The sequence below is a fragment of the Corvus moneduloides genome, chromosome 2 (assembly GCF_009650955.1).
Source record: "Corvus moneduloides isolate bCorMon1 chromosome 2, bCorMon1.pri, whole genome shotgun sequence".
In the NCBI taxonomy this organism is placed as follows: domain Eukaryota; kingdom Metazoa; phylum Chordata; class Aves; order Passeriformes; family Corvidae; genus Corvus; species Corvus moneduloides.
Genome location: NC_045477.1, coordinates 58,226,655 through 58,249,159, shown reverse-complemented (window position 1 = coordinate 58,249,159; position 22,505 = coordinate 58,226,655). Strand labels below are relative to the sequence as shown.

General features: G+C 41.5%; 1 protein-coding gene and 1 long non-coding RNA gene across 3 annotated transcripts in view; one reads left to right on the top strand and one right to left on the bottom strand.

Moving 5' to 3' along the window:
• On the bottom strand, positions 1 to 22,002 carry LOC116439813. Its single transcript, XR_004238287.1, has 4 exons — positions 21,788 to 22,002; positions 20,381 to 20,533; positions 15,433 to 15,516; positions 1 to 499 (listed from the first exon to the last, which is right to left on the bottom strand). It is a non-coding gene; the product is annotated as an uncharacterized LOC116439813 (long non-coding RNA).
• The window catches only part of DGKH (diacylglycerol kinase eta), a 162,785-nt gene continuing 161,833 nt past the window's right edge, over positions 21,554 to 22,505 (top strand). For both annotated transcript variants that reach the window (XM_032099825.1, XM_032099824.1), the window contains exon 1: positions 21,554 to 21,751. In XM_032099825.1, the coding sequence (XP_031955716.1) occupies positions 21,695 to 21,751 (57 nt within the window). In that variant the 5' untranslated portion in view covers positions 21,554 to 21,694. The remainder of the gene's footprint in view (positions 21,752 to 22,505) is intronic.

The window sequence follows — 22,505 nt, the reverse complement described above, 5'->3', positions numbered from 1 at the left end:
TGTGTCACCCTCCTCTCTTTCCTTCTTTGTTCCTTCTCTCTTCCTTTCCTCCTTTTACTGCTTCTCTTCCAAGCCCTTTAATCTGCCAACTGTTTTTTGTTTCCCACATAACCACACAACTTCTTAACATTCTTCTACCTTTCTTTATACTACCTCCATTTCTTCTGCTGGACTGCATTATCACTACTTATGCATTGCACACTAGAAATTCCACATCCAAGTCTAGTCAGTGAGGTTGGATTCAAAATTTTGTTCGAGGGCAGGGCTCCATCTCATCTTACTGAAAACAGCAGACTTTTCTCTGGCTAAGACAATCCAACCCTAACCTGCATTTGAGACTCACATTAGAGCACTGCAGTAGGTTCTGTAACTTTTAACCTGAAAGGCAGGAAGTTACTGGAAAACAAGCTCCTCTTCTGCAGTCCTAGTGGATAACACCCACTTGGATGAAATTGCCATCTGTTGTTTTCTTGGATTATGTCAGAATATGTGAAATAACCTGGAAGAGAGAGAAGCAAAATGACAGACAAATGCAAGAGGGAAATAATGTCTGGAAAATTACTGTTGAGTCTCTCCAAAGCAAGAGAAGGACACAAAATATTCTGGTTTAGGTCTGGAAAAGACCTGCTGGAGCAATAAATGTGATTGCACTAATCACCAAAATGTGGCTGGAGAATAAATAAAGCTCCTTGGCTGCTGTAGATCCGACATTGTTATTCTTTATTTCTTTTTCATATAGTTTCCTAGGTATAAATGCTAGGATGTTGTCAGTGGACAGTGGGACTAGAATGATCCTTTAGCCCATGGCAAGAAGGACAAAGTAGAGGAGCAGTTACAGTAAATAGCACGTAGACCTAATGAAGGGAACTAAAAGTGTGACATTCCCATTAGCCTCTTCCTTACAGCAAAACCGAATTGTAATAAAGAATCCAGCCTGTATCTTATAGCCTGTCTCTAGTTACAAGACAGGAAAAGGGGACAGTCTGAGGTATAGGGTTACTATCAGAAGTTTCATCAGTTTGGTGATACCACATATATTTTCAATTTAAATAAATTTAGTGTCTTAGGACTCAACACCAAGTAACATGATATCTGCTGGTGAAAAAGAAATAATATTTTTTATCCAGTAAAGCAGAAGCTTTCTTTTGCTTGTTTTTCTCCCCCCAGCTATCAAGGAATACACACCCATAATAGACAAAGAACATATATATATATATGTAATGTGCAATATTGCACAACACCCAAAATTGCTATATTGTACAGAATATATATGTCCTGAAAATATTTTCAGAAATGTTTAATAACAAATGTTTCATCAAGCTGTTATATCATGTTGTATATGGAAAGAAAAAGACTAACACAAGTTCATCTGTTAGCTTCTGAATTTGAGCAAACACTTAATATACCACTAATATTTATTGGTTTTATAAATGTTAGCCATGTCTCTAAGTGGTATTTAAATCTGATTCTCTTAAGCTGAAACAGTTTTACTGACTCAATGATACAAGCATTTCCTGAAAAAGAAGGACATATTTCCTGTATTTTGTTAATATTTGACAGCACTGATCCCAAACGAGTAGCAACATGACACTGATTTGCAAGACAGACTTTAAAGTACAGTTGAAATTCTGTATTGTTGTATCCCATGTAAACTCATTTACTGAGCAACAATTATATAATAAATTGCATTTAAAACCAAAAAGAGATCCTGTTGTCCTTATTTCAGTCATAGAGTTAAGCAGAGTTAAAAAAGGAGAGAGGATCCTGCAAATGAACTCTCAGCTGACAACACTTGTGTTCATGAACTGAGGTTTCCTCAGTTTCAGAGCAGACAATCTGCAGAAGTCAGGTCCATGCTTTGGGTTCCTCAAAGCAGGAGAGTTTTGTCCCCAGTGCTTAGTTTGAAAATAAAACCCCCAAAACCCCAAGAAAACTTCTGAACTAATCTCCACAGAAGGGCCAAGGGTAACTTGGAGGTATTGCAAGCTTTTTAATGTTAATACCAGTATTTGCAATGGCATTCTAGGTTCTACAGAGAGACAGTGGGAAGGTTGGGGTCAAAGAAATTGCTTGGTGATACTGAGCAGGAACATCTTGTCTCTGAATTTGCAGTGCATCAAGTCAAATTTGTGCATAAACCTTCACAGGATAATCCTTAGTCTTGAGGTCACATGTCTGAGAGCACACACACTAAAATAATTGGGTTAATAAAAGTGGAAAGAAACACATAAGCACCATTTTCAGCAACAGGCCCCACCTTTTTATCACAGCTTTCCTCCTCACTGGGGGCACAAGGAGATCCTTTTGCATTAACTGTAGCCAAAGCACAAATGTCAGAAAAGAGCCCCTCGGCCCTTCTATCTCCCCGAAGAAAAAAAACCCAAACCATATTGCAAGAGCCTATATTGGTCAAGAGAATAAAAAGAAGGCATTGCAGTAAAATAATAACGCAGTGTGTTCAATCTTCTTAAAGGATTGACTAACAAAAGGTTTGATTTTTCTTGATCACAATTTCAAATTCCCATTACACGGAATAGTGATTTAGTTGGAGACGAGTCTTTCTTCCTACACAGAAAGATGCAAGAAATTCCAATGATCAGAAATTAAGGCTAACTTTGATGGTGGAACAATTCATTCTGATTGTTTTGTAACCTTTTGATTCTTTTTTGTGACTCTAGCAGATGTCCACAGTGTTCAGGCCAGTGTCAATGCTGACTACTATATTATAGTGACCATTGTACCAATGTCAGAGATGATACAGTAAAGATTGTGTCCACCCTTACTAAAAGGATCCAGCTGATAGCATGTGTTCAGTCTCTAGCTTCCATGACCTCAGATGCTTTCCTTCTTCCTTCAAAGTATTGTTTTGCACATGACTGCCCTAAAGCTTTCATAGTTAGCTTATCAAATAATTGAGAGGGCTCCGTCACCTGTATTCTGCAGTATTTTCCATTCCTGCAAAACTTATATCATCTGGAAACAGTTATAACACAGTACGCTTGCTTGCTTTGGAATTACTGATGATAGTGGAGAATAACAGCAAATCCCTTTAGGACCTAAAGCAACCTTTTAAAGATAAGGCACCTTTCAATCAGTGGGGTTTTAAACCACTGATTATTATCTTAATTTCTCATTGTTCTAAATTCTCAGTTACCTTGCCAAGAGGTACGAGATCAGATCCCTTATAGAATGTGCACACGTAACCACACTTGCTCTGTGAGCTTTTAGTTTAAAGACTGCATCCCACACTATTTGTAGTTACTGTCTTGTTTCCCACTCTAGTCTCCTTAGAAGTGTGAGAGAGAGTTGGAGACTTCGATTCATACTGACCTAGTTTTTCCTAGAATCACACCTCTGTGCCCTAGTGGTGAAAGGCTCTCTACAGTGCAAGGCAAAAAACAGTTTCCCATGGACTTTACTGCTGTAAAAGAGCTTAAAAAAATCAATCCAGGCTTGTGGAGTGGAGACAGAATGAGAAACAAGAATAGAATTGTATCCCTAATATTGTAACTTTGATAATATTCAGGTAAATATATAATGTATATCCAGTTTCTTTGGATCAGAGAGCCACTGTCATAAGGTTGAAAAACCCCAAGTTTTACTCCAGTGCTATCCAGTAGTTTTAAAATAAATACTGTGTGTTTTCACAACAGTAAGCTGTGTCCCAGATCTAGACTTTCTCAGGTTGAAAGCTTCCCTACTGCCAGAAGAGGATAATGTCTGCATGTTTTGTTTTGTACAAAATATTCCCTTTTTCCTCTACACAACTTGAATCTGGCATTTTTAGTAAGACTCGATATGTAAGGGCTTTGAAACTCTCTTGGCACCCCTTTAAATGCCACTTTATACTGTCATGCTGTAAAAATCGAGTCCTTTCTCTTGTACTGATGAAAAACTAAAACTACTTGCCTGCTCATGATCCTAGGCATTATTCCTTTTCTATTCAAATTATCTCCCTCCTTCCTGTTTCCTTTTTTTAATCTCTTCCCAACATTTCATTTACAGCCAAGGTGAAGTTGTTGATCAGTTGCCCGGGTAACAAGAGCCCATATTGCTACGTCAGTCATGGAAGGACAAAGTTCCATGAGAGCTTTTTGCCTACTGCTTTCTGGAGTAGCTTGTAAAATAGTCAATTCTGCTAATGGTCTAATTTAAACCTCCAAATTCAGTTCCATATTACTGTGTGGGTTTTCTTTAAACCCTTGTGGCAAAGATTTGAGAACTCATTCTTTAGTTTATTAAAACAGAAACTTCTCTTTCTATCAGTACCTATGAAATAAAAACTTGGGAATCCCATTTTATATGTATACTTATATATCAGTGTACAAATTTTAGTAAAGATTAGTCAGTCCTGTCCTGGGCTGCTTCTATTGTTTTGAAATCTGGATTTGTTTTGCAGGAAAGTAAAAAGTGAAATCACTTTGTGTGTAGACACCATGCCAAGGACAGGGATAGTTTTTAAAAGTGTGGTGATAGACGAGTAGTGAGGCAAGATAATGCCAAATTGCACCACCTACATCGTACCACTTGACACATGGAAGATATTTTTGTAACATCCTGGTGAATAATAGCTTGTAGTCTCTTCCCTTCTTTTCTCCCTCGAGATCCACAATTTCTTGTGGAGGATATTTCAGTTCTAGCCAAAGATGCGAACAAAGAGACAAAACTTCAGTCATACAGCACAAGTATACCCAGACTGTTGTTATACTTCTGATTGAGAAGAGCATTTTTTCTCTTAAAAGTATTCTCTCTTCAGTCTGCTTCTATGCCAAACAACCTGATAGAAAACGTAAGTTAGAAATTCAGCAAGTCAAGAGGGGAGTTGTGTGGGTGTCTTAGCAATAGCATTATTCTAAAAAAGAAATCATGCCCACATGAAGTGATGAAAAGCAACCATACTACTTGTGGGAGCAATATTAAAGACCACTAATTCTGTTTAGTTTATATCCCATCTATAATAAGATGGGACACTCTTTATTGACAGCAGGTTGGCTTGAATTTCTTCAAAATTGGAATGAAATTCAAGTTTCTCTGAAAAAAAGAGAAAATATGCTTTGTATCAAAAGAAACATGCAGATGGGGAAGAATAAAAAATAATTTAGTATGTTAGGACTGAATCAATGCAGGAGGTTTCTTCAGAATTTTTCCAAACAATATGTCAATTAACATCTCACAGGCACTATCTTCTAAAGGGGAAATTTGGCAAGGCAAAGCAACAAAGGGGATAAAATAGTTTATGCAGAATTTTTCTTCTAGGTGAGCTGGGTGACAACACAGTACTGTGTTGCATCAGGGAGTGTTTGATCGTGTAGCATGAAGATGATGAGTTTTGACAAGTTAACATATTACAATGGAATAAAGGTGTTGCATTCATTTAATGGAAGGAGATGTATGTTATTCTCCATATTCCCCTCAGTCTACAGAGGCACTAACAGGAGCTCTGAGAGAAGGCATCACAAAAAGAAATTAAAATAGACTGGTCTTGTTGAAATTACCTGTTGTCTTTATTTATCATTTCTCAAATATTTTAAAATCACATTTGACAACCTATAATGGCAAAGGGAGCTCCTTAGGACTGTTGCTGTTTGTGCTCCTCTTTCCTCCTGTACGTGGGAGAGATTGCAGTATGCATACTTAAATTAATGGCTGAAATTCAAGGATATGAATGTGTCATGCAGGTCATTTATTTATAGCAAGCTGGCCAACAAACATGGCTCGGAGGGGATGAAAATGCATTCTACATGCATGAAAGGCAGCAGATGGATTTATTGACTTCAGATGCAGTCAGAGGACACAAAGTGACATTTATTCCTTAAGAACCAGACACCACAGAATTTGCTAGTCTGTGTACCTACACTAACGCAACAGATTGTGACTGAAAGGTTTAGCCTCCTTATGTACTTGTGTTTAATTTAAATCTGTTATTATCATGCTCAATGTTTATGTTTCTATCCTGCTAATCTGATTTTTTGCCTTTTTTTTTTGTTGTTTTGATTACTTTGTATGAAACAACCTGAATTTGAAGTCTTTTTCATATTAAAGATTACCGACTTCCAATTGTCCTCCACCCCAATGAACTTTTTTATTCTTTCAAGAAGAAGATCTGAGTCCACGTAGGTGTGACGTACAGCAAAATCTCACGGATGGCAGACATAAGCTAAGAAAGAGCACAAGATAGCAAGTTTGGATTGTCCATTACCTATCAGAAAGTTGTCTGGCATGATGTCTCTTCTGCCTTTCATGTCTCTCTAATTTTCTCCTGTCTTGAACAAATAAAAATGGATAAAAGAACTTTACTTGTTAAACCTGTACTACCTGGGCTTGCACAATTCTACTGTATTTTTCTAAACTATTTTTCCAGCTTTCTTCAAATGGAGGTTTTTTCAACTTACATTTTATCACTCTGCAGCTCTTTTCCACCCTTTTTTCAAAATAATTCCCTCATTTGTACTAAAGTTTTCAATCAGATATTTCCTTGAGCTTGCAGAATAACCATGATCTAGTAGAAGTGAACAAACAAAGCACCTCGCCCTTAGGACTGTGCATAAACTATTTACACTGAATTTTATGGATGCCTAAAAATCACTATGCAATACTGTAATCCATGCATGAAGAAGTAATTTCAGCTTCATTGCCTTCTATGGAGCTGCAGAAATGATACATTTAGTCTCATGATCCTAAGAGTGTGAAAGAGTGTGTCTTTCTTACTTTCTCATTTATTTTGGTCTTCTTGTACTCACTTGCTTACTTGAAGTGGAAAGGAATGGTATGGTTGAGTGGATTAGAAAGCTGTATGTGAAAAAGAAACTTATATACTCCCTTCAATTCTTTGCTGATGGGAAAGCTATGCAGAGGCACAGAGCACAACACCACAGCTCTCTCTCTGCTGGATACATACGCTCCTTCTCTGTTCAGTCCTGTCTTCCCTTCCCTTTACCTAGCCTTCAGTAGACTCCCATTTGCATTTTCCCTCCTTTAAAATGTCATCTCCTTCCTGCTGCTCAGTTCCACCAGCATGCCTCTCCTCATTACTTCCACTTCCCATCAGGATAAATATAGCTGAATAACTGCATGCCTCGGCCACTTTTACATTGTAGTCCCAGTCCCCTGTGATAACCCTCAGCAGCTCAGTCATACACTGTGCTTTGGAGAGTTCAAAAGCACCAGCTACATGGAAGCAGGAGGAAGTGTGAAAGGAGATGCCACTCTGCGTGAGTACAGAAGGTGAAGAGTGCTGAAGTCTTGCCTTTCTATGGCAAAACGAGGGTCGGAGCGATGGGACCGATCTTCCCATGCACACCTATGGCATGAACCAGCTTTGAATGGATGACTGAGGTCTTGGACTTCTCCTCCCTTCTACACCTAGCAGGAGAGTTGATTTGAAAATAAGGAAAAAACCTGATGCACCCTTGAGGGAAAGTTAGCTGCTAAAATCAGTAATGAAGTACCTCTCTTTTGCTGTTTGTCCTCATTTCATTTGCTAAGTGAGAATTTTCCTGGGTCTGTGTGGTGTCTTAATTTAAAAATGTTCCCATTTTTTGGCAGCTGCAGCTTCCTCAGCTTCAGCAATTCAACGTATAAAATTGCTATCAGCACTAGGCAGACTCTGCATGCTTTTACCCTGTCTTTTTGGAGGGAGAATTATCAGGCATCTTATCCCTGTAACTGCAGATTACTCAGGCTCCTGGAGAAAGTGGAGGCTACAGACACACGTGGATGAACTCTGTAAACCGGTTCACTTCAAAGGAGTCGTATCTGAGATAGTATGATACAAATAAGCAATATGTTTGATCTCATGGTAAACAACCAGATTATGAAAATAGTGGGGGGGGGGGGGGAGGGAAACCGTCTTACAGCTTGTGCACAGCCCTGTTTGAAGACCCATTTGATATCATTAGGTAGAAAACACCAGCTCAGAGCAAAGCTGGCAGCTCTCTTTCCCTCCTCCAAAAAGCCTCATCTGTCTCAAAGACACTGGACTTAAAATAGGCTGGTAGGGCTCATCTTCTTCACGCCCCCACAGAAGATGTGTGAAAGGGCAACTTCACCCCTTCAGAGGCCAAACAGAAAGATCGCAACAACCAGAGCAGTGTTTCTGAGGCTGCTCAAAGCTATGGTTCTATATTTTTTTGCCATTAGCCTAGTGGGTTTGGGGTAGGGGGAAGTGATGGGGATGTTTTGCCTATTTTGATGCAAAGGGAGATTCTGTAAAGTTCTGCATGTTAGTGTCTGAATCTGTTGCAACCCAATGCAAAACAGGCTATTGGTGTGGCTTAGGAAGATGTCAAATCATACAGGTTCTATTTATATGCCTAGATGAGTTGATGAAAAGGGTTAACCGTATCCCAAATACTTGGGATCATTAATCATTGCATCGTTAATAGCAGCAGCACCACTTTGCACCCATTTAGACATCTGTTTTCCCATTGATTTCTCAAACAGAATGTCTTTATGCCCTGTTCAAAGGGTTTGGGTGTTGGGATGTTTTTCTGCAGCCTGGTACTGATAGTTACCGGCTCATAGCAAAAACACAGACCTAGTATTTAGATGAAAGTCTGCTTCTCCCTGGAACTCATGCTATAGGATTTGGCTGTCTGAAGCCAAGAAGGATGATGGAAGGAGGGATATTCACTGAAGAGCTTCGGTGCATTGGGAAATGGGATTTTATGCTTCACCCAAGAAAATAACTCCACCTGGTAGTTTAAGGTATATGGCTCAAGAACAGATATTGCTGATGTAAGGATCAAGTTTTCCTTGCTATCACAGTTGTGAATACTAGGTGAGGAATTCCTAGGTTGGAATTGAGGCAGAAACACAGCTGGTAGCATCTGTAGGCCTGGGTTGCATAATACTTTCCACTGTTAGAAATACCTTGTTGTTTGAAGGGAGGCATTTAAAAACATGGCAGGGAAATTCCTTAAAGTGTAGATGATCTGAACCCAGCTTTACCACACCAGAGAGGGAAGGTATGCAGACAGGATCAGAGTCAATTTTGTTTGTCAAGTCAGCCACGTTCCTGCTGACTGACTTCCCTTTTTTTGGATGGCGAGTATAAGGTAATATGTCAAGCCACTAAGAAGAGTTACTACAAATGATGAATATCAAGAAATACCAAGCGGCTTCCCATCCACTGAATAGCTGGATGTACCTGTGGCTGGAATGAATCAGGAGGAAAAAACATGTGATGAGAGACTGGCTTAGACTAGGCTTTTGCACAACAGGACCATATTGAGTTTGCACAGACTGCCTTAATTTTGGCATTGCCTACCTCTATGACTGCTTCCTTTCGTAGCCTCAACATTATTTAAGGCAATTATTCCACCATATGCAGTGCACAGCTCATACTAGGAACTTATGCGGCTTATTTATGGAGGCACAGTCTGTCACGGGAAACGCTGAATACCATGTGGGTTAAGGAACATTAAAGAAGAGTCTCTTAAGGGACACATGGGTGGTATTCCCTGGAAAGCATCCTGAAGTATTTTTAGCTATGTATTTTCTCAATGTGGGATGAAAATAAGCCAAAAAAAATAGGCAAGATTTATTCTATGTACTGTATGAGTGTATGAGAGACTGCATTCTGAAACTACAAGAGAATGGGAGCTCTTGAATCTCCTAGTAAAAGAAGAAAAAGGCCATCATACTTCCTGCATATTTTTATTAAGTGGTGCTTTTGGAGGTCTTCGAAGATTACCTAGTAACACTGAATTTTGTGGTTTGAGGAGTTGGCATGCTACTGTTCTATCTACCTGGAGGTTAATGTCTCTTCATAAAGACATCAACATTTGTGGATTCACATAATAAAAGATGTGTGAAATTCAGCAAATCAGGGGTGACGCTTCCCTTTCTGGGCTATTTCATGCCCTGAAACAGGTTTTTAAAAATAATTTTCAAAATGTAGAGCAATGATACAGAACCTGATCTGGCTATCACAGAAATATGTTCATCTACCTCCATGAAGATAAGTGGTCTCGTTCCAGAATTACACCACAAAGACTGCATCACTATCTGTCCAGTCTTTTTGAAGTCCTTGTTTCTCATGTTTCCTACATTGTAAATCCTGATATTGTAATCCCAGACTGGCCAAGGCATTCTTCCTTAAAAATCAGTCTGCCAAAATCCATTCCTACACTCACCACACTGATGCTTGTATCGCCTGGGTTTTATGGAACACTCCCTTCCAAGCTAATTTCAAAGCAAGTCTTCGTCACCATGGCTTCTTTCGGCTTTGAATAATAATATAATCCTTGTGACCCAACCTCCAACCAACTCATCTTTATGATTTCTAAAATTGTTCAGCCAGCTGACAAAGAAGTTATTCATTCTTTTACATCATTCATTTACTAAGACTACTACCATCCTTAAAATTAATTGCTGTGCCCAGCTCACACAGCACCCTCCCAAACCACAAAACTCAATGTAGGTCAAACTGGAGGGAACTTAACCTCTTCCAAATAGTGCTCTATATCTAAAGACACACAACTTGACTTTGAAAGAACAAGGTCAAAGTAAACCATCCTTACTTCCAGTTCTTTTCCTGAAAGTGTTCCTGTTATGGCTGAAGAGTTTCCTTAGCTTTTTCTCTTTTTTTTTTTCTCTTTTTTTTTTTTCTTTTTTTTTCTTTTTAGAAATCACTGGCAAATTCAAAGGTATCCCAGGGCTTGGCATTTGTGGTTGGAGAGCAGGCGCAACGAGATTACTCTTTGGTGTCTCTGTTTATACTCTCAGTTCAATTTGGCTCTCAAGATGTGGTTTAACAACACAGTGAATCCGTTTTTTTGGGTACTTAGTGTCAAATCTCAAAGCCACTGTAATCATAAGAATGCGTTATATGGGTGCAGAGTCATTCCACCAATTTGTTAACAATAAATTGAAGTGAGGATTTTTTCCTAGCAGATTAACGTAGATTTAATGTAGAGCAAGAATTCTCTGCCTAGGCAATTCTAACTTCACGCTGTCTTCCTGAAGCCAGCATAAAATCAACATAAAATTGTAAAGTGAATGTAAACACTGTGCTGTGTGCTCTGGCTAAACCAGGTGAAATGTAATCATATGCTCTTGCCTGATTTTTATCAAATTTGTACTGATAAATGATGTACAATTGTGTAGAGCTGGTATTTAATGATCACAGAACCACTGTCTGAGTAGTCTACCAAGAAAACAACTCTGTGGTTAGAGAACTAAAGACAATTAATCTTAACATCTGCTCTTCACTGAGAATTACAAACACCCTCATCAGTGTCATATCTGATAAAAAGACAGCTTCAATCATTCCTATCTAGGATATCATCGGGAGAATAAGATGGAAGATGCAGAAAACGTGCATCAGCTGTACAATTCTTAGTGCTCTGGTTTTTATAGTGACCCAGACCTCCTTTAATGACAAAATAGATTGCTTTTGTGACAGGATAAGGATATTTGTATGCCCTTATTTGCTCTAATAAAATAGGGTTTTTTCCTAACCTACAGAAGATATATCATATTTCCATGATTATAAACTCAGAAAATTCCCTGATGATTATCTGGTCAGAAAAGATTATACACCATATATGCTGCAGGAGATTTTACTTGCTGTGGGTGGGTTGACCCTGGCTGGATGCCAGACACTCACCAAAGCCACCCTGTCACTCTCCTCTGCAGCTTGGCAAGGGAGAGAAAATATAATGAAGGGTTCGTGGTTTGATATAAGGACAGCGAGAGATCACTCACCAAATACCATCTTGGGCAAAACAGACTTGAATTGAGAATATTAATTGAATTTATTACTAACAAAATCAGAGCAAGATAATGGGAAGTAAAATAAACTTTAAAATGCGTTCCCCCAACCCCTCCCTCCTTTCCAGCTCTACCTCCTCCACCAATGGCTCAAGGAGACAGGGAGTGGGGGTTCTGGTCGGTTCATCACATGTTGTTCCTGCCGCTGCTCAGGGAGAGGAGTCCTTACTGTGCTCCCATGTGGGGTCCCTCCCACGAGAGACAGTTCTCCATGAACTTCTCCAATATGGGTCCATCCCATGGGCAGCAGTTCTCTACAAACTGCTGCAGCGTGGGTCACTCTCCCACGGGGTGCAGTCCTTCAGGCACAGCCTGCTCCAATGTGTGTCCCCACAGAGTCACAAGTCCTACCAGGAAACCTGCTCTAGTGTGGGCTATTCTCTCCATGGGTCTGCAGGTCCCTGCCAGGACCCTTCTCCAGCATGGGTTTTCCATGTGTTCACAGCCTCCTTTTATGCATCCACCTGCTCCAGCATGGGCTCCTTCACAGGTTGTGGGTGTATCTCTGCATCCCTGTGGACCTCTGTGGGCTGCAGGGACACAGCTGCTTCACCATGGTCTGCACCACAGGCTGCAGGGGAATCTCAGCTCCGGCACCTGCAGCACCTCCTGCTCCTCCTTCTCCGCTGACTTGGGTGTATCTGCAGGGCTGTTAGTCTCCCACATGTCCCCCCACTCTTCTCCAGCCACAGTTACACCTGCACAATAACTGTTTTTTCCCTTTTTAAACGTGTCATCACAGAGGCGTTACCACCATTTCCAATTGGCTCAGCCTTGGCCAGCGGCACCTCTGTCCTGGAGCAGTCTGGCATCGGCTCTGCAGGACATGGGAGAAGCTTCTGGCATCTTCTCAGAGAAGCCACCCCTGTAGCCCCATTGCTACCAAAATCTGGCCATGCAAACTCAACACACATACATAGAAAAGTGGTGGTTGATTATTTAGTTCTCTATAAGGCAACTTGTAAGATACACTTGAGTTTGAATGAGAACTTTTTGAGAACAGCACACAGTCTTCAGATTAAAATTTTTGAACTCAAACCTTGGTGTGTTATTCCAATGATTACTTTATTATTGGTTTAAAATCTGTCTTTTTATCTAGTCCTACTTTCAAACTTAAAGTAGATAGAATTTCTGATAGCTCATACATACAGTGAAGAAACCTCTTGCCCTTTTTCCTGTGTTGTGACCTCCAAGCTTTGATTTAAGTAATCTTTCAACTTCTCATGTTAATCAGGACAAATTTCCTGAGTCTTTAACTATAAAGAATGTTTTGTGGTCTTTCAGGTGCTTTGCAGGCTCTTCCCTGCACCCTTCCTAAACAGTAATCATCTGTCTTGGACTGTGGACCACAGAACCAGAGGCCATGATGCAGCTGTGTGTACCTCAGTGCCAAGCACAGAGGCAATATCCCTCACAAGCACCAGAAATTCTACTCATAAATCTAATTTACCATTTGATTCTGTCTGTAAACTTACACAGCTGATTAATGACGATGACCCCCAAGACCTTTTCAAAATGGAGACAATCTATATAAGGAATCCCTTATAAAAATAAATATTTCCTACAAAATTTTTATTTCAGTGCAGAATTTTGCATTTTTCTGTTTAGAAATACATTTGCTTATGTTCATCTCACCAGCCAATCCAAATAATTTATTTCAATGACTTGCCATTTTCATGGTTTACCATCCCCTTGGTCTTCTTGACATCTACAAATATTCTCACTTAAAGGTTGCCTTTTTCTAACTCCTTCTCTGTTTGTTTCCATGGGATTCAGATGCTTTCATCTTAGAAACTGTTGCCTAATAAATCTGGCTGACCAGGAGCTGCTCAGTCTCTTTTAGGTTCATCAGGTTGGTACTTTTCCATTCAGACCACAAACATTTCCGCCCGGCATAGTTTTACTCACCAGGTCACAAACATGAAACCCCCTCTAAGTTTCACAAACTTCACACAGGAAAAAAAAGTTGCTTGTAAATCGTATAACTGTTCCTACACTGTAGTAGTACAGAAAAACATAGAGCATAAAGCATCTCCAAACTTTGTCCTCTACCGTTTTGCTATTCACCTAGTCAAAAGTATATTTGCTAGTCAGCCTTGCCTTGCTCCATTCCTTGTGAGGGAAGCTGTAGCTCCTCAGGTATTTCACAGCCTGGTGGATCTGTTCACAGTAACACAAGCAAATAGACCTGTCTCCCATGCTGCACAGCATCCCAGCAGTCAAGGAGGACAAACCTGCCTTTCCCATCACTCCATACCCTCTGGAGCAGGGCTGGTAGAACCCACCAGCACTCAGAATTCTTCCATCCAGTGACAAGAGATTTCCATTATTGTACAAAAAATCTCACAAGCCTTTCATCACCACCCTGTGAAGTAAGATTTTAGGACCAACTAGGTTCTAGCGAATATGGTTGGTCCTAAAATATCAAGGAGGGGGTAAAAGTATACATGCCTGGATATGCTTTTATTTGGCAGCAGTGATGAAGATTGGTAAATTCTACAAATAATCTCCTTAAAGCTGCAAGTCCCTAGTAGCAATACATACCTGCTTATTACACCTCATTGTAGTACTAATAATATAAAAATTTTAACTGCGCAAATCTTCAGTAAGACAATAAAATGTTTTTCCCTAAAAACAAATATTATTCACATGGAACTTTTGCAGTAAATGACACAATGATGGGCATGTTCAGGACCCATTAGCATCAGTCTTCACCCCTGTACATTTCAGCTTTACTAATCTAAAACATACACAAATGTCCCTTTTGTTTAGTTTTTCATTTATCTAAACTAGGCTTGGTTACATCTAACCAATGGTAATTTGGAGTTCTCCCATACGGTTTCGTGGATTAAGACTGTTTCTTTAAATTAGAAATATAACTTAAATAAGGATAAAATAACAAAAAAATTATTTTCTTTTCTGGTAAGTCCTGTGACATCCTCCCTTTATTAAAAAGTAAAAATAGCTATGCAAACCATCTGATGGGATCCCTTGAAAGTAATGTGGGAAGACTATTAGAGCAATGCCAGAATTTCAACTCCACATTAAGTTAATAGAATCTATGAAAAACTTTGTGGAGCAATTTGTCCCTGAGATAATTGAATTTAAATCATAGGATTTATAGTAAGAATTATTTTAATCTTGTTATACTTGACTCAATTGCTAAAAGCATCCGTTTTACTTAATATTGGTCTTTGCGGAGTAACAAACTTATTTTATTTGTTACTGTCAGAGAAATGTATCATCTTAGAAAAGTAAACAGGCACATCCTTCATTCTCTGCTCTGTTTCTCATAGACATCTTTCTTCCTTCCTTTCATACCTTCTCTATACAGCAAATATTTCTCTTCTGAAATCTGTCAATTGGTAGGGTTCCCCACTGACACTATGTTCTTTCAGCATATGCTGGAAGTGAAATACATGGGACAAACCGTGTCTTTAAAAGTAAGCATATACCTCACTGGCTTGGCCACAGAAATACTCTGGTTTTCAGCACTACATCCACCAACTGTTGGGGAAACTAATTTTTTCTTTTCTGCTAGGACCACAGTCTTTGTCTCAGTGTCCCCTAGCTCATCTCCAAAGAAGATCAGGACCATGGACACAAGTCCATCATGTTACTTATTCAGATTGGCCACAAAAATGCATTTATACTCACCCACCACTTCCACACATCTAGTTGCCTCTTCCTTTCACTTGTGCAAGCAATAAAACTCCACTGGGAAAATTCTGTCTCTTTTCTCTATTAAGCAGGGGGTTGGAGAAAAAAAGATCTGTTTTAATTTTAATTTGAATGCATACCTTGATAGACTTAGAAAAGAAAAATTACCAAATTAGGAACTTTAAATATTGATTTGCTGTAATTGGAAAACAATACTGTGCTTATTAGAACAGGATAAAAGAAATGGCTCCATCTAAGTGCCAAGTTGTTGAGTGGGCTAAATTCTTTCCATTTTCCAAACAAATAATTTTGCCACCTGTTTCCTCCTTTTTAAGTGTTAGGAGCAAAGCTCTTTTCTCCCATTCCTGTTTTTCTTTAGTTGTTTAGAGATTGCTTAAATCAAACCTCTACTTCATTTTTGAGCACTTCAGAAGTAGTATATTTATTCATGTTTCTGTGATTTTAAAGTATCACATCAGTAACCTTTATGCTTTATTAGTCATTTGTCTTTCGCTTTTAGAATAAATGTTTGTCAAAAAGTTGCATCTGCAAGGTATCAATGAGTTCAAAGTAACAGATAAAAAAATTTGTGCCAGGCATCCCAAAGTGGGCAACCACAAATGCAAAGCTCTGTCAGAGGTGTTTGGCTCATATGTAAAAATGAGGTTAGAACACATCCTGTGTTTAATCATTTCAGTTCTTGTACTATGAAGTGAAACTTTAAAAAAGGATAAAAAGAAGGAACTTGGGAATTACTGATCCATCACATAAACTTAAATTCCTCACAAAATAGAACTAAAATATTTCTAATTACTTAGAGGATAAGAGGGAGGAGTGTAACTAATACAGGCTTTTCAAGGACAAATAATGTCAAACAAATCAGGCCTGTGGATGGTGTAGACTCACTGTAGCTTTTGATGCTGATGTGATATTTTCCTAGGAAATCCTGTTTCACCTGAAATATTCCCTGGTGCTCACAGATCTAAAGAGATGCCACCAGGACAAAGTCCTGCTTTACGCATGAACAGGAAGGATGTCTGAATATCCTCATCAATGGTCAGGATGATCAATCAAGGTGTATGTTCATCACACTTGGGAAAACTCAGGCTGATGTTATATAAGGTGAGGCCTCAGCTGGAGCATGGTATCCAATGGGCACGACATTTCAAGCAAACCACAAGCAACATCTCTGTAAGTGTGAGCTGAGATCAATGATGAGAATGAAATTAGGTTGGTTGAGAGTAGAAGTGTGTGACAACAACTTCTAAACCCACCAAAAGTTACTAGTGAAGAGGCATGGAATGGTTTTCACATATTTGTGGGGAATGAGATGCAAACTGCAGGCAGCATGTTTAGAACATTCACTAACTACATCATCTAGGAAGGATCTAAAGTCCTGGTCATCAGGGATCTAAGAGATTGGAGTGAATTACTCTTTCCAAAGATGTTTTTATGAAATGAAGCTAGAATGTCTTAAACCTGGTTCACCAATATCACCAGGAGCACTGGCAGACATGGTTAACGAAGGTTAGCAGTGACTTGAGCAATCACCATCTGCAGCCATCTGTGCTTTCACGTCATTTCTCTTCTGACTTTCAGGGTATCTGTTGCAACTTCAGCAGAAAGTCAGGGCAGTCAAAGTGGTGGGATGACAAAACACACCCCCCCCCCCACCCCAGATGTCTCAGAATAAAGTCCATAAGGGAAAATACCATTCAGCAACATTACTCCCTGATGTTGCCACTGAGAAGGAAGTGTTGAGATGGTTCTCCATGCCAGCAGAACAAGCAGGAGGTGCTGACACTGGCAGGGGGTGGGGAATTTAGGAGGGGAAATAAAAATGCTGGGAAGGAAATGAAATGGATGGTGGATTGTCCTTCCATAGCTCTGCTGCTGTCCAGTAAAACACTTTTTCCCAAGAGGTTTTTTCTCAATGACTTCTTTCTTTCTAAAGCACTTCATTTAGAAAATAGACAAATTTCTTCCAGCTGCATAAAAGTTTCCCACTTGTAAAACCCAAAAATCAAGAGAATTGTTTAAAAGCATCCTGTTGCTTACAGTTAGGTATGTGCTGATGCAGTTATTAGATTAATGAGAGGAATAATAATAATGAGGAAGAATGCACATGTTGGAGGAAGTCTATGAAAGAAAACTGTAGACTAAAAACATTTCTCATGTGCCAATGTGAGTCCCAAGCAGTAGGCACTGTAAACTGGGAGAAATGCAGAATTTGTTCAATAGTTTAGATACTCTTACAAACAGAAAGTAGTGGATTTCAAGGCCACAATCAGGATGTTACTGAAAAAACATACTTTTATTTTTTAAAATGACTCATTTTGTTACTTCAGTTCTACCTGAAGGATTACCAGAGAAGTATGTGCATTTTGCTCTGCTTTTAATACATTTATCATTTTAATGACCCACTGCAAGTTGTTACTACTTGTCTGGCTGGCAGAAACTACCCAACTACCATGTTGATGAAAGCATACCTTCAAATGTTATGCAAAATTATTTAACAGAAAGTAAAGAAAGACCAACTGGAATGTTTACAGCAAAAAGAATAAAGAACATCATTACCTGGAAGAATTTACTCAAATTAGGTTGGATACTATGTGCCAAGTAAAAATGGAAGTTTCATGTTTGCATAAATTGATGAGAGTTAGTGCATACTTGCTATGTCATATGCTAAAAGCAATGCTGGTGGGAAAATACAGAAAAATATAAAAAATATTAAAAAGGTCATTCTTTTAATGCCTTTCTACCTCAACTTAGTAAAAAAAATAATGCTCCTTTTTGCACCCCCAGAGAGTGGAAATGTTTAAAGTGGTGGGGGCTTACTTGTGAACATCCAACCACAGCACTAGAATCAAAGTCCGTATGTTTCAGTGTGTCAAATATATCCAAAATATTTTGCTTAAAAAATTCAGGCTATTTTCAGTGCACTTCAAGTAAAAAAAAAGTCAATAATGAAACATTTGCTTTGTTGTTCCAATTTTCCCTGAGTCATTAAGGGCAGGGAACAAAAGAGAGAGAGGGAGATGAGGCATCTTTGAACACAGTAGATAGAGCAGACTACTACCAAGAAATTCAACCCCTAATGTCTAGACTGAGTTGAAAAAATTGGAAAAAAACCCCAAAAAACAAACCAAAATAATCCAAGCAAACAACACGACTTGGAACAAAATCAAAAAATCAGAATGAAATAAAATCAACCCCCAAGCTGTTTTGGGGATGTTTTGATGCAGTTTGGTAGACCTGATAGGAGAACCAATGTCAGCTCCTGAACCAATTGCAAAGATCTGCCTCCAGTGAGTTTTTCTCCCAGCCCAACTTCCCATTTTCTCAAGGGAACAGCTGTTCACTCCTTGTTTTGGCAGGCAGCTCCTCTACCCCTCAGCAACAAATCTTAGGCATGTTTTTCCCCTTAAGGATGGGTTGTCACATCCTTGCCTTGGGCCTGAATTCAGTTCCCTTTGCCCTCTGTAAATGTGGCAGTGTCCCCCTGAAAAAAAGACCCCAATAATCCTGTGATTCTGACATCTGTCTTCAAATTCTTTGTTGGCTTTGAAAGAATTACATTTTACAGCAAATTCCTTGGCCTGTGATTTTCAGCCAGTTCAGCCAAGCAGCAGTAAGACCTCAGTCTCATCAGGAGCTGTGCTCTTTGACTCAGTGAGCAGAGGGAAATCACACAGGACAGGGCTCCTTAGCAAAGACAGAATTTTGTCTCCTTGACAGAAAGAAGTGAAAAATCAGATTTGGCACTCAGGAGCCCAAAAGGGCAGGGCTGAACTGAATTGTATTGCAGAGATTTTCACTTAGACCCAGCAGGATCTGTGCAGCAACTGATGCCTGTCCTTATTCAACAAGACCTTGAAACACACCTTCAACCTAAGTAGGTTGTCATAATCTTCTGGGGCCTATACTAGCTTTCCACTTATGGAAACCAAGCTTTGAACTCCGGGGGATGAAATGAGGTGAACACAACTGCATATCTAGTCACAGGTATAAGATTCAGGGTACACTAAACAGAAAATGGGGCTGGAGGCACAGTGAGAATCTGAATTTCAGGGCAAAAGGGGATGTACAGTGTGTGAACTGAAGAAGTAACTTCAAGACTCTTAGAGGTTTAAGACACTCAATTTTTGTGGTTCAGCAAGCAAGGAAATGCAAGAGACTAGCATAACATATACTTTGTGGCAGGTGACTTTCTCCACAAAGCTCCAGCATGACCAAGGCTGAAGAGGCCAGATGTTGAGAGGTATAAACAACCACCATGTGAGATCCTCTGGTGCATCATGAGGAAAGCAGGGGAGCTGACTAATCTTACTCTGATGCTCCTACTTAGTGTAAAGCCCTTTACAGTATGACATCCCTCAGCAGTCTCTCATACTCAGGGAACAAAGTGAAAGAGACCAGACGTCCTTGGGCAACTGTTGCTCACCATTAGCTTTAGAAAGCTGTCTTCCAAAACCCAAAATGCCCTAAGTCATCTTGTTTTCTTCCTTTTGAGGTTACACTCTTACCATCAAGGCAGTTCATCAACACACTGCTGATAAACTTATTATCAACAAAAATAGTTCCTTTTTCTACATCTGGAAGAAATGCAGCAATTTCAGTTCCTCAAATGAGCTGAGGCGCTGTGGTAATCTGTTGGGCCTAGCTTAGTGGCACACCATCTTAACTTTATGGGAGTTTTCTATAGCTTTAGTTAAATGAGTAGATAATATTCATATTTTTTCACCAATAGTGCTACCACATCTTTGTAAATACATGTATTTTGCAAAAGCTAAGGCTCAGATGTCAGTGTGCCCTTTTTTTTTTTTGTGTGAAAAAGCTTTAAAACACAAAGAAAATAAAGATATATAAAACCAAAACTAGTACAAATACAAATTCCTTTATTGTTTCTTGTGAAATACGATTTCTTTTCCATCTTTGCACTTACCACGCAGATGATCTGAAGATAACTTTTTGTAATCAAACATGGTAGCTGCAAATTCAAAAGGGCAGACTGAAAGCGGAGTGAAGGACACCATTATTCTGGATGACTGAGCTTCATTTTTTCTCTCTCTCCTCCAGTCCTACTTTTTCACATATCCTGCAATTCCACAACAACAAGGAGAAACAAATGAGTGAAAGTGTTGAGTTCAGAGGAGATACAACAACCACTTGAAGAGTTGTAATGCTTTGGCTGGTGTTCAAGTGGATGCTGGTAGTTAGTAAACTGAGAAGGCTAGAGTATACACACTGTGTATTAATAAAAAGGTGTAATGGAGGGCAGAGAACTCTTGCTACTCCATAAGGTAGGCGTGGTGGCCCTGGAAATTAGAACCCCCTGTGTCAGACATGGCCTGCACATCCGTGCTGTCTGTTCCACAGTGGCTATGCCGTGTCCCAGCTCGCGGGAGTTGTCTTAACGCGACCGTGGAACCACCCGGCGCCGCTGCGGGGGAACGAGGCGCAGTTTAACACTCAATTTAGCATCCAAAGTGTGTTAAAAGCCCAGTACTGCGCTCTCGGAGCCTTCGCGGAGGAGTGGAGCCAGAGGGCTGTCCCAACACCAGGACCTTGACCTTGGCCCCCTCCTGGCTCGGCTCGGGGCAGGGTAATGCGGGAGCAGCAATGCTCCCTCCGGGGCGCCCCGCAACACACAGCCGGGCCCGTCGGGGCCACAGACCCCGCACTCCGGCCCCGCACCGAGGCCAGCGGGGCCAGCCTGGGGGCCAGGGGAGCCAGCGTGTCCCGGCGGGCCAGGAGCGGCTCCCGGGGCACCGAGGGGCTTTCCCCCCGTGCCGCGGGGAGCATCCTCGCCCGCCGGCCCCGCCGCGACGCCGACAGCAGGAGCGGCCGTAAACCGGCTTACGCCCAAGGCGATTTGCCCGTGATCCGCTGGGCTTCCCGGGCGGGAGGGGGCCGGGCGTGCGGGGTGCCCGGGACAGCGGCGGGCGGGCGTGCGGGGGGCGGGAGGCGGCGATGATGTGAGCGGCGCGGCAGCTGCAGGCCGGCTCCCCCGGGAGCCGGGGCTGAGCCCGGTGGCCGTGGGAGGGAAAGGAGCCGGGCGGGGAGGGAGGAGGGGGCCTGGACAGGGCCGGGGGAGAAAAGGGAGGAGCGGGGCCGGGGTGGGGGAGGACGAGCGGCGCCGGGGAAGCGTTGCCAGCCGGAGCAGCGGCAGCGGCGGGAGGGAGGTGCAGCCCGGCGGACCCAGCTCCGCTGCCCGTCGGCGCTCTCCCCGCGGAGGTTGAGGACCTGCTGCGGGGTGATGGAGGAGCATGGGTACCCTTCCTATAGCGCCCGCAGCCCCGCCTGGGAGGAGCTGGTAGGTACATCCGTGCCTTGCACAGGCGTTTCCTACCCTTTTTCCTGCCTGTATTTTTCAGCCGGGGGGTCAGGCTATCATCCTCATCTGTGCCCTCCAGCCCCCCTCTTCCCTTCTTCCGACCCCGCTCCACGCCAGACCCCGGCCGCCGGCGCTCGTCCCCTCCTCGCGGGGAGCGGGGGGTGGGAGCCTTTCGCCCCCGCCGTGTCTGGCCATTTGCTGACGAGGTCGTCCCTCTGGGAGACGGGGAGTTCATTGCCCGTTCTGAGTTTCACTGCCCGGGTGGAAAGCCTAGGATTAGCACCGAGAGCCTTGCCTTCAACTTTGCCGAGGGGGGTGGGTTGGATGTTGACACCATTAAATGCCTTCTCTTAGCATAGCAAAAGCAACGTGTCCGAGCAGAATTGGGAGGCAGTTTCCAGAAAGAGACACACACTTTTCTCCCCTTTTTCTTCCGTAGATAGGCTGGAAATCGCTTCCACCGGGGTGGCAAAGCGGGACGGGGCTGGGGGTACCCTGCTGCCACCACGGTCTGTGGGGTGTGGGGAAAGTGCGTTCCTTTGGGCCGCTGCGAAGGGAGAGGAGTGCCCAAACTGGCCAGAAGGAAAGCTGCGCTGCGGTGCCTTTGCGGTTTGTTTAAGCAACTCGAAGACCCTCCTTCCAACCAAAGGAAATCATGTCACCGGCATCCTCAGCAGGCGATAAAATCAGATTTCCCTTTTCAGGGCAGTCTGCTCCCGCTCCTGGTCTTTTC